This window comes from Coffea arabica, chromosome 6e, assembly GCF_036785885.1.
Source record: "Coffea arabica cultivar ET-39 chromosome 6e, Coffea Arabica ET-39 HiFi, whole genome shotgun sequence".
Taxonomy (NCBI): domain Eukaryota; kingdom Viridiplantae; phylum Streptophyta; class Magnoliopsida; order Gentianales; family Rubiaceae; genus Coffea; species Coffea arabica.
Window position 1 is genome coordinate 7532163 of NC_092321.1, and position 12969 is coordinate 7545131.

General features: G+C 36.1%; 1 protein-coding gene across 3 annotated transcripts; it reads right to left on the minus strand.

Annotated features, from left to right (window-relative positions):
• Positions 1-1088: 1088 nt before the first annotated feature.
• Positions 1089-11007, minus strand: LOC113697338 (VIN3-like protein 1). 3 transcript variants are annotated; one of them, XM_027216919.2, is made up of 5 exons: positions 10851-11007; positions 9378-9438; positions 3829-4468; positions 2909-3219; positions 1089-2811 (listed from the first exon to the last, which is right to left on the minus strand). In XM_027216919.2, the coding sequence occupies exons 2-5, from the start codon at positions 9406-9408 to the stop codon at positions 1619-1621; spliced, it is 2175 nt and encodes a 724-aa protein (XP_027072720.1). In that variant the 5' UTR covers positions 9409-9438; positions 10851-11007; the 3' UTR covers positions 1089-1618. The 3 variants fall into 3 exon arrangements, with proteins under 3 accessions (XP_027072720.1, XP_071910964.1, XP_071910965.1); XM_072054863.1 differs by having other exon boundaries at positions 1089-2835; XM_072054864.1 differs by lacking the exon at positions 9378-9438 and having other exon boundaries at positions 1089-2835; positions 10851-11000.
• Between the last annotated feature and the right edge of the window lie 1962 nt (positions 11008-12969).

Consider the following 12969-nt stretch of genomic DNA (forward strand, 5'->3'; position numbering starts at 1 on the left):
TGATGACATTCATGATTTTTCATACCATGTACAAATTCTATCAAATAGCATTCAAAATTTGCATTGTGATACGTTTATTTCAACAAATTCATACCCAAAACTTCTTTCCTCTTCCGTAATACTTTTAGTTGCGATTGAAGTGCCTTCCTCGCTCATTTTGTCTTGGCCAGACTGGTCACTGGTCATATTATTATCCTCTCTTGCCACGTTTAGAAAAACACATGACGCGGTCTCTCATCTGCAGTCAGGGTAAGGCTTTGGGAAGGCAAGACTCGTGATTTGATGGAATTCCTCTACGGACACCATAAACTTTGCGTGGCTTCAACTAAATCATATTGAAACAAGAGTTACGACACGTCGTGGAGGTTTTATTTACTATTTAGTTTAGTGATTATCAACTCCGAAGAGCCCTTAATCTAAGGGTCAAAACTTGATATCCTAACATTTATAAATCTTGAGTTTAAATCCTCTTTTCTTCTCTCCTACTAAAAAAGATTAAAGAAAAACAAGAGTTACCTCTCAAACACAAATTGCAATAATAGAAGAATAAAGTTTCTTTTCACTTAGATTTTGATACCCCAATCTTTACAAATATGTTTGGCTTCTTGGACAACAGAGTCGTTTTAAGTGGTTGATTTTGATCAAGTTTAATTTACCACATCTTTTGCTATCCTATCACCACATCAATGCAGAGAAATATGGACCAATATTTGATAGTGATTTGATTATTTTTATATCTACATTTTTGGTTTAGTTATTAAGAGCACATTGGTAATCTTGTTAATTTATGACCATTAATAGGGACATTCAATGTTATCAATCTAATAGGGGTAAGTTAAATTTTAAAATTTCCAAGAGAGCTAAATGATATAATGAAATATATCAAGGAAGGTTTCCGAAATTATTCCCAAAGTTCAAGTGCCAGGTCAGGACTTGCAGAGCATAACTACACGTAAGACCATTTTCAGGCACTTCACCCTTCAAATTGTTTATGTTGCGCAACGATATCCACCATAGTGTATTTGCACATGAAAAAGCTCCCTGGCCTCGCAGTTCAATCAGGAAAATTTCCTGAAGAAACAGATAAATGCAACAAAATTGGATAATAACTTCAATCAGATCTAATGCAGTTTACAGGCGTTTAACTGCTGCCTAACTCATACGTTCCTGCTAAAACTGCAGGAGCCATGAAATCCTTGTATTATCCAAAACAAAGATATAAGCTAAAATAGGTGAAGATGTCTAATAGCACATGAGATCTTCCACCCTTCTACACTAGAATGCACTGAAATTAATGGCATAAAATGGAACTTTGATAATTAGTTCAACTTCTCCAAAATGTGATTATGGTTCAGAAAATGCCTAGTGTTCCTACAATCTGATATCCTCCCAAGGATTAAGGCCTCTTCCTGTGGAGAAATAAGGATTTGTTACCATACGGCAACCTGAAATCTTTTACCAGATCACCTTGTCCGCAAAATAAATGAATCACTTCACCTGTGACTAGGAAAAAATGCATGTACAATGAACGGTCAAGATGATCAGCAATAATTTATCAGAGGGATGATAAATGGTAAGTTAAACTGCTGATTATTACTTCCTCAACGCCCCCGTTAACCTAATGCCAAAGCCTGCTGCAGAAGCCATTTCGAGGCCTCTTGCTTGATATTATATCACTAAACGAGTCAACCAATTGTCCAGCCAAGCTACTTGGATCATCAAGTAGAGTTTGAATAAAAGTGTTTACCACCCTGCGTTCTTGGTCGGTTGATCTCAAGCTGAACCACGTAAGCAATTTCAATCTAAACTCCTTTTCTATGTAGCCTTCACACTCCAGCCAGCGTATGATCTTGACACAGTACTCAAAATTCTCATCCAGGCAACCCGGTCCATTCCGCACTCGAAATGGTGATCCATTTATAAGAGTGCTATCAGAATCATGTGTCTCTCCATTGCTAGCTGCTCTCTTTCGGCTTGCTTCCACCTTAGAGTCGACAGCAGGCACCTCTCCATTCTGCCCATGGTTCCAGTTTTGGGAGTCACCACTACCATGCGACCTTGCTACACCATTTTTCTCAATGTCATGAGAAACTGCATCATCATCTGCCTCAACAGTCCGTGCTAAAGTGCAACCATTATCTTCATCTCTTGATGACTCAATTAGAGGAGCTGCCTCTTCATTTAGATCGGGAACTGAAGCAACATTTAAATCAAGTTCACGTGAAACAGATGGGACGTCTTCTTGTATGCTTTCTGGTTTAATAACTTTACTAACACTACTACATCTAACAATATCTGCCCCACAGAATCTCTCAAAACAGCCTTGTTCTTGAGCCCAAGCCAGTCTCAAGATCTTTCCAAGGTCCCTGACTTTAAAACCGGAGTCAGATTCAATGGCAGTAGGAGTTCTGTGCTCCATCTCAGCACTTGAGCTGCCTCCAGAATCTGGATTCTCCTTCCTATGGCTATGATTTTCTGCAACTGAATTGGAATTCTTGTGAATTATCTCTCTGCTCTTGGTGAAGCACTTGGCCTCAGAGTGCCCCAAGTCACCTCCCTCCATATAAGAAACTATGCGGAAGGAGTATTCGGTGCAGGGCTGCAAATTGGATATCAAAATCCTCCTTTGAGCTCTTGGAAATACACAAACAGGCTCCTTGGTGTAATTTTCTTCCCTACTCTTACAATACCAAAGCTTGTAGCCCTTGACATCATTGGAGGATACACTAGAAAGCTCTATCAATACAATTACAACTGAAGTAGATGTTACTTCCTCAAACAAGAATCTGCAAGCAGCAGGCAGTGAACCCTCTGCCAAAATTGGAAACCAAGCGCCTTTTATCATATATGACATGCAATGTTTTCTCCACTTAAGAAACAGTAAATACGCAAAGACAGCTAGTAGTACCTCTGTAATCTGCGGTGGCACTGGACTTTGAGGTCAGCCATTCATCAGCTTTCTCAATGGCAAGGGAGCAGAGCGTCTGGACATTGCCTGCAACAGAAAGTCTGCTGACAATTCCCCTGGCCATCTTGGCAGAAACTCCATTAACTGGGCCGACCTCTGTTTCTAACTTGGCCTTGGCTTCTTTAATAATTTCATGGAGTTCTTTAAATCTGGAAGTCCCATCCAGGAGCCTATAACTCAGAAATATCCGATAGCACAGGACGTCCACTCGACGAGCATCCTTCGCTATATTTAGCTGTTTCTTCCAGTATCTGTAAAATCAAAACCACAGGAAAAAAAGTGCTATTACCAAACCAAAACAGCTTCTAGTTGATCTCGAACTTTATTCATTCTATTCTTTTTTAAACTTGATTTCTGTCATTATTTGCAAGTCACAGCAGAAAATAGTAGGTAAAGTTATCTTTCATTAAACAGGAACAACCCAATATGAAGAATAATGTTTGTACCATCTTGTCTTTCCACTTAACAGGATAAGCAAAAATTTGAATGCAAATTCAAAGGAAAAATAGAATGTCAAAGCAAAAACAAAGCCATAAAAAATTGCAGTTAAGAAATGACATCTAGTAGACAGAAGTTTGTTGGTTTGCTCAAATATTTAGGTATCACTGCACATTTTTCTGTTTGATTGTGTTTGATGTATATTGATCAGAGAGCTTGATCCTATTTCAGATCTCTGAGCCTGTCAATGTTTATGCTTTGCATTTCATCGTATTCCTTTCAAGTTTCAACTTGATTACACAATGCTTGGGGTGAAACAGGACGGGTTGGTTTTGTCAACAACAGCTCTGAAACTCGTAGATCACGAAATTATTTTTGTTATTGAAATATCCATAAGATGATTATCAAAAGAGGCAACTTACCCAAGTATCCCTGAAACTTTACCACAAGCAGCACAACAATAGCTTCCATCTAGCTGCATCAGTTGTCCAAGATCGACCACCCCCACCTTCCCACGTTGGAGAGCACATTCAATGTGGCAAGATAGGCCACAGTAGTCCCCCTGGCCAGATTCAGATGCACATTCTAACCAAAGACTTGGATCCTTGTTGTCATCAAATAAGTGACAAATGCAGCAAGAGCACCGCTTACAGAATGTGTCTTCTATGGAAAGAGTTGCTCGACATGCAGAATTTTTGCATATCCATGAATTCGAACATTTAAAATCAGCACATTGTTCTGTTATGGGGGGAATGCGGACAGGGTTTTCAGCTTTTCTATTTTGTTTTTTCAAAGGTTGATCTTTGGGACTTGAAGCTGTTTTCTTTTGATCCAGGTTTTTAATTGGTTTTTTGCTAATTTTTGTAGCTGGTTCAGACATTTTGCACTTTGATGAAGCTGATTGTTTCTTTTCCTTTTCCAAGCAAGTATGCAACAGATCCTTCCTTGCACCAGATTTTAGAAATTCTTGGAGTACCTTGGGGCTTCTAGAAGCATCATCTGAGTGTCCATTCTTCTCCGGAGTGCTGTGCACACTGGAAGATAGACTTTGAATGCCAGAAACTGTACATGAAAGATAACTCAGTCAGGATCCAGCAATCAATACTACAATTAGCCAAAAGCTTCTTTTGTTCAGGTAATCTGGCAAAACTTAATCTTATGTCCCACATTGGGTAGTTAGTAAGGGTAGTTTAGGAAAAACATAAAGTGACAAAAATTTGTGCACACCAAAAGTTCCCTCTCCCTTTATATATATTATAGATGTCCCACATTTTCTGCTTGTTTGCATAACAGAAGGTAATTTTATCCTCTCCACAATGAATTTTCAATTAAGAAAGAAAACAAGTAAACAATCATCTTTAACAATCTTACCATAATTTACTCAGAAATCCAGTAAATGCAGCCAAAAGACTGATAAGAAAGCTATTACTTTTATCAACTATTACAAAATAATAATAAATTAATTATACTCCTCCATAGTTTGTCAAAAAAAATTTTAAAAAAAATCTCCTTTACAATGCAAAATATGATTAAAGAACAATAAGTTAATTTCCATGCCAGTCTTCTTTGTTCTCCAAGCTTTGTGGAGCAAATATCAGTGGAAAAGTATTACAAAACCATAAACAGAAATTAAAAGGCCTTCCCTCCATGTGTAGACATGCTTTAGCCAGCAGTGAAATCAAATGTAATGGATCAAAGAAGCATGTGCACGCGACATACTCTAGTGCAGAATTCTTATTCTAAAGGCTTCTTAACCTTTTCTTTTTTCCTAATAAACAAGGATATTAACAACAAACAATAAGAGGAAAAACATGGATCATTGTGCTACCACAATAGAACCAACTACTGAAGATGATATGAGCCGTTTGCTGTTTGACCCAAACCTATATTATGTGATCAAAACTAAACAGACCCAGAAAAAAGAAAAAATACTAACTGTTTCTCTACTAGTAACCCAGAAAAGAGCAAAAATACTAACTGTGTTTCTGCTAGTAATAGTAGACTTGTTTAGGAGAGCAAACCGCAATTACTGGAGCATCAGAAGATGTTGCACTCGAACAATAAGCAACATAGCCTACAGTATCCAATAAATCACTACTTTTGCTATGTAAGATAAATGGGATCCAATAATTCAAAAAGTTGACCTTATTCAAAAGATATAACAAAATGCCCCAGGATCAACGTAGGAAAGGAAAAGAAAGAGCTCTTTTACCAGCAGAGAAGAAAGAAGAATCAACATGTATATTGGGATTGGTTATTCTTACAACCAGCAGAGGAAGAGGCACAACTACATGTAGCATCTGCAACAGGCCATGAGCAATTGCTAGAACTGTTCCAAAATTTTGAAACAGTAGTTGAAAGTGGAGGGGTTAGGATAAAGGGGAGAGTCAAAGCCAAAAGAGTAAGAATGATGCAAGTGCGGTAAAGGGATTCTAAGCAGCACCCACCAATGCCATGAGCGATGTTTGGCTTTTAAAAAAGAGTCCTTTAGAACCCGATTTAACCATCTTATAAGGATTCTCAACCCATAGCTACTACAAGTGAACTACTGGAGCGTGACTTAAGAAACCAAAAAAAATTTAAAAAAAAATTGAAACATATCAGCTAGCATGAAAAGTTAGTTATCAATTGCAGGCCGAAATGAAATAATCAAACCAAATTGATCCTAAGAAAAAATTCTACATTTTGGATCATCTACTAGCTCAAATAGAATACTCCAACAACCACCAGTTAATGACACAAATATAAGCCACCTGTTCTGATGATTCAATCATAAGCACGTGTCACCAAGCATACAAAGAAAAGTAAAAGATATTTTATATTCTCATAAAATTCATACCAAACAATCATTTTTTTACTTAAACAATGAGGTAATTAAGAAATATATCATGTCCTATAATTCATACTGAAATTTTGCATTAAACAAACATTATGACAAGGGAAAACTAATTACGCTAAGTGACCAAATCAAGGCATTAATGAGATCAAGCTGCACATTAGCCAGCATTTTTCTCTTTATCAGCAAAGTTAATTGTAAAAAGAGTCTGACTGATCAACTTTGTCAGCAAGATTCCATCACGAAGTTAACTTTCCTATTTCTAATTCATGTAAAGGGTATATGAAATTTTTCTTAACTCGGCCAAATCATTGATCATACAGTATTTTCTTCTGCTAGAAGATTACATGTCATGAATGTTAAGATAAACTTGAAGCCATCCAAATCTTGTAATTAATTACTTTACCATAAAGTATCATCAATAACTGTAGCATTTACTAATTGCTTTCCTTTTGATCCAGGAAAGGCAAGAATTTATTACTACGACTATCCAACTATGCATCCACAAACATGTAGCATGTTGAAAACATGCTTTGATCTTTTGGAGATACTATAGTGCTCTTCTTTTAATTCATCAAATTTATTTGCAATTGATTTTCCTTGTTCCTTCACTCCTTTTACCCCACCTTATTTTCTTCTTCACTACAGTGGTTGGGGTCTTGCGCATTGCGCTTGACATGCTCAGGAAATCAAGCATACTCTACATAGACAAACCCAAAATCCCTAGTGTATAATCACTCAGTATGGGAGAAAAGAAAATAAAATTACTTGACCAGACTAAGATCACGTTGGCTTGTTTCTTAAAGCCAAATTCATCTTCCCTTCAGACCAATTCCCAAAGTAAGTCCTTTGAAACAGACTACAGCGACAATCCTCAAGTTCTTAGATGAGCATCAAAATGAACTTTACAACATTCACCATGCCACATATCAAGGATGCAAAACCAAGCGTCAGAGAAAGAATACAAAATCACTAACTTGTATGTTGGGCAAGTATATATAAATTAATAAATCTTAACAAACGTGGATAATGCAACTGACTTCTATCCTCCATTCGACTTAGATATGGAAGCTTTAAGGTCTAAAACCATTAGCACGTGCCTCATAGTGTCAAAGAAAGTAAGAAAAGACTGGTAAGATGATCTCAAGACCAGTATCCTATTTGTGATTGATAGTATTCGAGTTAGCGTTGGTGCATTAAAAGATTGCATAATTTATGGTCTTTAATATTTCTTAGCAAGACCTTTTACAGGTTTTAATACAAAATTCTACTCCAATTTCTTATCATAATGTTTTACACTCCATAAACAGGTAAAGCATTATGATTAATAGGTAGTTCATCTCAAGGAAAACATATCAGATTTCTTTGTCCTTGCAGCATGTCTGCTCCTCTATCCATATTTAATATTTTAAGCTTATGGGGAGAACAGATCATAGTTACAATTTTACCAGCGTAAGAGTAACAGTCAACATGAATCAGAGTGACAGTCAATTAACTAGGCAAAGATAATGTCTAAATATCTGACTATGAAGGTTACCCAGATGTTACCAATTAACACAAGTTTTCAATCTCCAAAGTAAAGGTTCTTAAAATTACATATAAAAATTAAAAAGAACACTTGATGATTGATCTTCTCTTACAAGCTATCAAACATACACAAATCACACAAAGATCAAACAGCAATATGGTCATACAATCAATACTGTTGACCTTCTTAGCTGCAAAACAAAAAGGTTATAGATTTACTAAAGAACAAAATCAGACCTATGTTCTAGCTTTGATCTCAAGCAGAACATAAAAATGATAGTACCCGACGCAATACACTCTTTAATTTATGATCTTAAACAATCATGATCAACATCAATGACAATGCTTGATCTTCACACAATTAACAATATAAAAATAACACCCTGACCTTGCATTTCTTTGAGTATACTGATATATGTTCTTGGTGTCAACCCCTTATTACATGAGCATTGCGTTTTGAGCAATTTAGAAAATGCTAAGAATCAATGGACAAAATTGAATCCATAAGTCCACCAATAAAACGGAATTCCTGAAGAAGCTATAAATTACAGCATAGTATCCTTGCCAATTAGGGTTGTTTTACTTTCAAAACATTTGACCTCCCCAGTTAGAAAGACGCAACCACAATGCTTGAACTTTATACCTAGCATGTAATTAAGAATTTACTTCTTCCGGTTATGTTAGGCCCAAGAACTATATGCTCCATCTCAAAGTTTACATTCAGAATTGACTATTTAGGTCACACTGTTGAGTTCCAATGAACATAATGCTTAACTATTCAACTTGGCAAAGTTTCATATTGAAGTTTGACAATATACAACTATCTTCTTCACAGAACATATACACCACAGCAAACATCATTTGACTGTCATTATTAATATGGCATTCAACTTGCAATGAGCAGCATATTAAACTTCAGAAGCAATTTGACATTACAAAATATTAAATGTGCAGAATGTTAGATTATCCCAGTCTAAAACTGCAGAGAAACATGACCACAAAATGCTTTAGTAACTCAAACAGCCAGAAAACGGAGGGAGGAAAGAAACTTTTTGTTTTTAGTTTGATTTTGAGGAAATGAAAGCGTATTCTTCGGATAATAGTTGGAACAATAGACAAACATAGCACAAGTGTATTTGCCAAGGCAATAACTCAGGAGCTAAAGGCTTGCACCTTTGCCAAGCTACCGATAGTTATAAAACATTTACTACTGTTCTAAAGAAGAATACAAGGACGATATCAAAATCCTGCACCAAGATTTCCAACCGAAGTCAGATCAAAAAGAAACCTGACAAGCAAATAAAAAGAAAAGAGTGGAATAAACTGGAAACAAACTATAAAATTTGAATCCTTTGTTGAGAAGAAACGGACAAATTGATGGCGCCTTTGGAAATAAGGATACTTAAATAACTACAGAGGTGTTTAAACAATTAGAAACAGGAAAGAATGGTAAGTACACATGTATCTAGGATAATGGTTAATATCCAGGAAAATGACAAGCTTTCTCTTCAAATTTTGTTGATTTCTACAAGCAAGTGATTGATACAAAAGCAAATTGTAGCCAGGTGGCAACTTCCTCATATACGAAGTCACACACAACTGTCTCACCTTTAGCAAGAAATTTATCTTCCAAATCCATGCTATGACAAGGACCTGGATGCAATCCTCCCTGAAACATTAAGTAATTTGATGAAATTTCCGCATTTTCATGTGCAGACCAAACTGGCTAGCTTTCAAACAGAGAAAGAATAAAAATGAAGTTTCCAATACAAGAAATTAATTCACACTCTGGCTCAAAAACAGGTTGAAATACACAAATGTCTTAATAGGCAAAAAAAAAAGGCTAGTTATAAGAAAATTGAAAAAAGTTGGACAGGGAAAATTTCAATTATTAGGTCTTGCAGAAGAGCCAAAAAATGCAGCCAAAAGCAGCAAGAGCAGATCAAGATTCATATGTTGATTATACACAAAGGAGTTAAACATCTAGTACTTCAACCACAAACATAATAGCAATTGTCACAGGCACAAAAACAAGAAAGCAGGAAAGAAACAAGCACAGATGCAATTTATAATCAATTGCACTTGAATAATTTACTGCAAGTAAATCACACATGGAAAGAAAACCATTTCATGATAACAAATGTAGACCACCCAATATAGAGAACGAGAGAACATTTAGGTGTTCAATGAACTGCATGACAACATAAGTAACAAAGTTAAATATACACATCTCCAGGCTTTTCGTGTTTCAATGAAGCGCTATTGTAGAATTGGGCTTTTCACTAGACACAATGCTGCAGAACCTTTTGGTCATAAACAAAAACTGGAACCATTAAAATTGTCATGTAGGCACAAAGAACTAACCATAAACAAAGACTGTGAATCAGAACCTGTAGGCCTCTGAATTAAGGGGTTTTGTAGTTTCCCATTAGAATGTAATCTTTGAATAGGTCAGCTAACAAGCTCACCTGGCACTGATTGGGTCGGAGACTCAGACCTACTCCCAACGATATGTCCAATTAAAACATGCTTTCCATCTCCAATAAATGCATATATCTATCTTTTCATGTGATATTATCTACATGCACGGATCATAAAAGAAGAAAAATTCATTTCTTTCCAATTTTAAAACTACTTGGTAACAAACCCATCCAAAAACCAATAAACAACCAACAAAATACAAACACATTTCGCATATTTCACAATTTTCCAGATTCTAAAGTCCACACATTGTCTAAATTCAACACAAAATCCCGTCAAAGCAACTTGTCAAACTCAGCTTTGACCTCCTAGTACTGAAACCAGCTCCAGCACACTATTCATCCACAAATCTCAATAAACAATAAAATAAGCACAACAATACAATAAACACTGCCGGAAATTCCATAAAACGACTCAAAATCACATAATTCACACAATCACACGAGTATCCCAAACGAAGCACAAATTTAACGCGCACCATGGAACAATTATCACAGATCTGACAACAAAACCATTTAGCAACACAATTTACTCATACTAAAACGTGTAAATACGCATCCCTCAACGCAAAGAAAAGCAATGGAATATCAAAGACTTTACCCGGCGGAGAATTATTAGGGTTTTTGGTGAAAAACGGAGGGAGGGAGGCTTCAGGGGAGGTGAAAAATGAATGAATTTTGTTTGGGAAGCCTCTCTGGCTTTGTTATGTTAGTTGGAGCAGGGTACGAAAAATAAAACTATATTTTAACACAATTTTATATTTCGCTTCGATTTGTTCACTTCTTCACGCACGCTAATTGGAGATGTGAGCTAGGAGGGAAGTCACGCGCGGTGGTAGGAGCGTGGGCAAGAATGATTCAGTTGAAAAGTGAAGCAGTTGCTGTTAAAGTACCAAGAGCACCTGGCAATGTTGTGACTTGCCCGTGAGTGGCACGTACCTATTTGGCACGTGAAGATAAGGTAATACATTTAGCTGAATTCATCGTATGCACTTTTACGTTTTTTTTTTAATTAATTCTTGGGCTTGTTTAGTAACTCAGCTTGATGCTGAAAATTATTCAGCAGAACATTTTTGAATCTTCAGAATTTTAAGTAAATATATATTTATTCAATAGAACATTTTGAACCTTCTGAATTTTAAATAAATACGTGAATCTGTTAAATTGAGTATACATACTATACCTCTTTTATGCACGTAACACACTACTGATATTATACTGTTAAGCACGTTTATTTTCTTTATGTTCGACGCACATGAGCACGCATGCCTACACGCTCTCTTACACACAAATACACAACTTAAACACCACCTCTAAATTATTTAATTCTCTTGTCTCTCTCACACACACATTTTTCTATTTATCCAAATACATAATTAATGACATTTTTTAAAAATATATATATACACACAATATTTTGTGTTATATTTCAATTTAGTATTATCATTCAGTTGATTATCACACAAATATAATTTAAACAATTCAATAAATTAATAATTCAGCACTTAATTTTTAGAATTTAAGATTCGGACTTGAGTTTTATCAAACAGATTCTGATTTATTTATATTTATTATTGATGTCACACGGAGTCTAAACTTTTCATTCAACCAGAAAGTCGGGGGACGATAATGAACATAAATTAGTAGTGGTTTGAAACATGTGTTTTGTTTTTGGCGTAAATTCCCGCTGTCTAGTAATTTTGAGCCTTGACTATTCCGGAATCGAGCGTGGTCACTCTCCTTAAGTTCTTCGTGCGCCGTACGTGTTCAATAGCTGTTCAAATTTCCCAATAATTAGTTGCCCCCACTCATCCGTTCATGACAGTTCTACAGAGAGGACCAGGGCTGCATGTAATTTTAGAATCATGGTCCCTTCCAACTCCAAACCAATGGAACTTTTAGCGATAGCTATAAAAAAATGGTTCTTTCTTTTCTTATTATTTCTCTGTTTTATTGAGGGTGGGGGCCTGCCGGAAGAGAAGGCAGGATTGGCTGAGAATTACAATAGTGCCAGCTGGCAGAAGAGACGCAGTGGCAGGCAGCCTATGAACCTTTGGCAAGTTTCTCAAAGGCCGTTTTAGTGAGGACATGAGAACTGTTGCGGTCCACAGTAGGAGTCATCAGTCATCGAATCACATTTTATCTTTTAAGGTAGCCAGCATTCTTAAATGCGTTTTCTTGATTTTGTTTGGATTGAAATGATTTCAGAAAAAATAATTTTTTTTATAAATTTTAATAATTTTTTTATTTTTTTAATTATTTTTTTATTTCACATACATCACATCACAAAAAGTATTACAGTAATTATTTCAAATAAATCATCCAAATAAACTTCTCTCCGTATTTCCAATCACCTTTAGATGGACTGGACTCCGAGGTCTCAGCTGACATGCAGCAGGTGCATTGGGGATTTGAAGCTTTCTACAATTTGCAATGGGTATCAAAACAGAAGTAGACATTGTCTGACAATGAGTGTAAACATTTTATTAAGTCGGCAGTATTTGGTCCATGAATTCTAATCGAGCCTATCTAGTCCATGAATTACTACCTAGCAGTGCAATTCATCTGCCAATTGCAAGAAACCTCAATCCTTGGGGAGTGAGCGTGTACTGCGAACGCCTTCCTTTTGTCTCATTTTTGGTTGGATTCCAGTTTTAATATCGTAACCGATAAAACATGCACAACACGCGACCCAGTGCATGTTTTTCCGTTTCACATTT

Bases quoted from the DNA above. Each gene is read 5' to 3' on its own strand.
- LOC113697338 (XM_072054863.1), bottom strand. From the start codon at position 9,408: ATGGATTTGGAAGATAAATTTCTTGCTAAAG. The intron at 3,220-3,828 runs GTAAGTTGCCTC...TTGATTTTACAG, and splicing joins AAAGTTTCAGGGATACTTGG to ATACTGGAAGAAACAGCTAA. The intron at 2,836-2,908 runs GTACTACTAGCT...ATATGATAAAAG, and splicing joins TGCCACCGCAGATTACAGAG to GCGCTTGGTTTCCAATTTTG.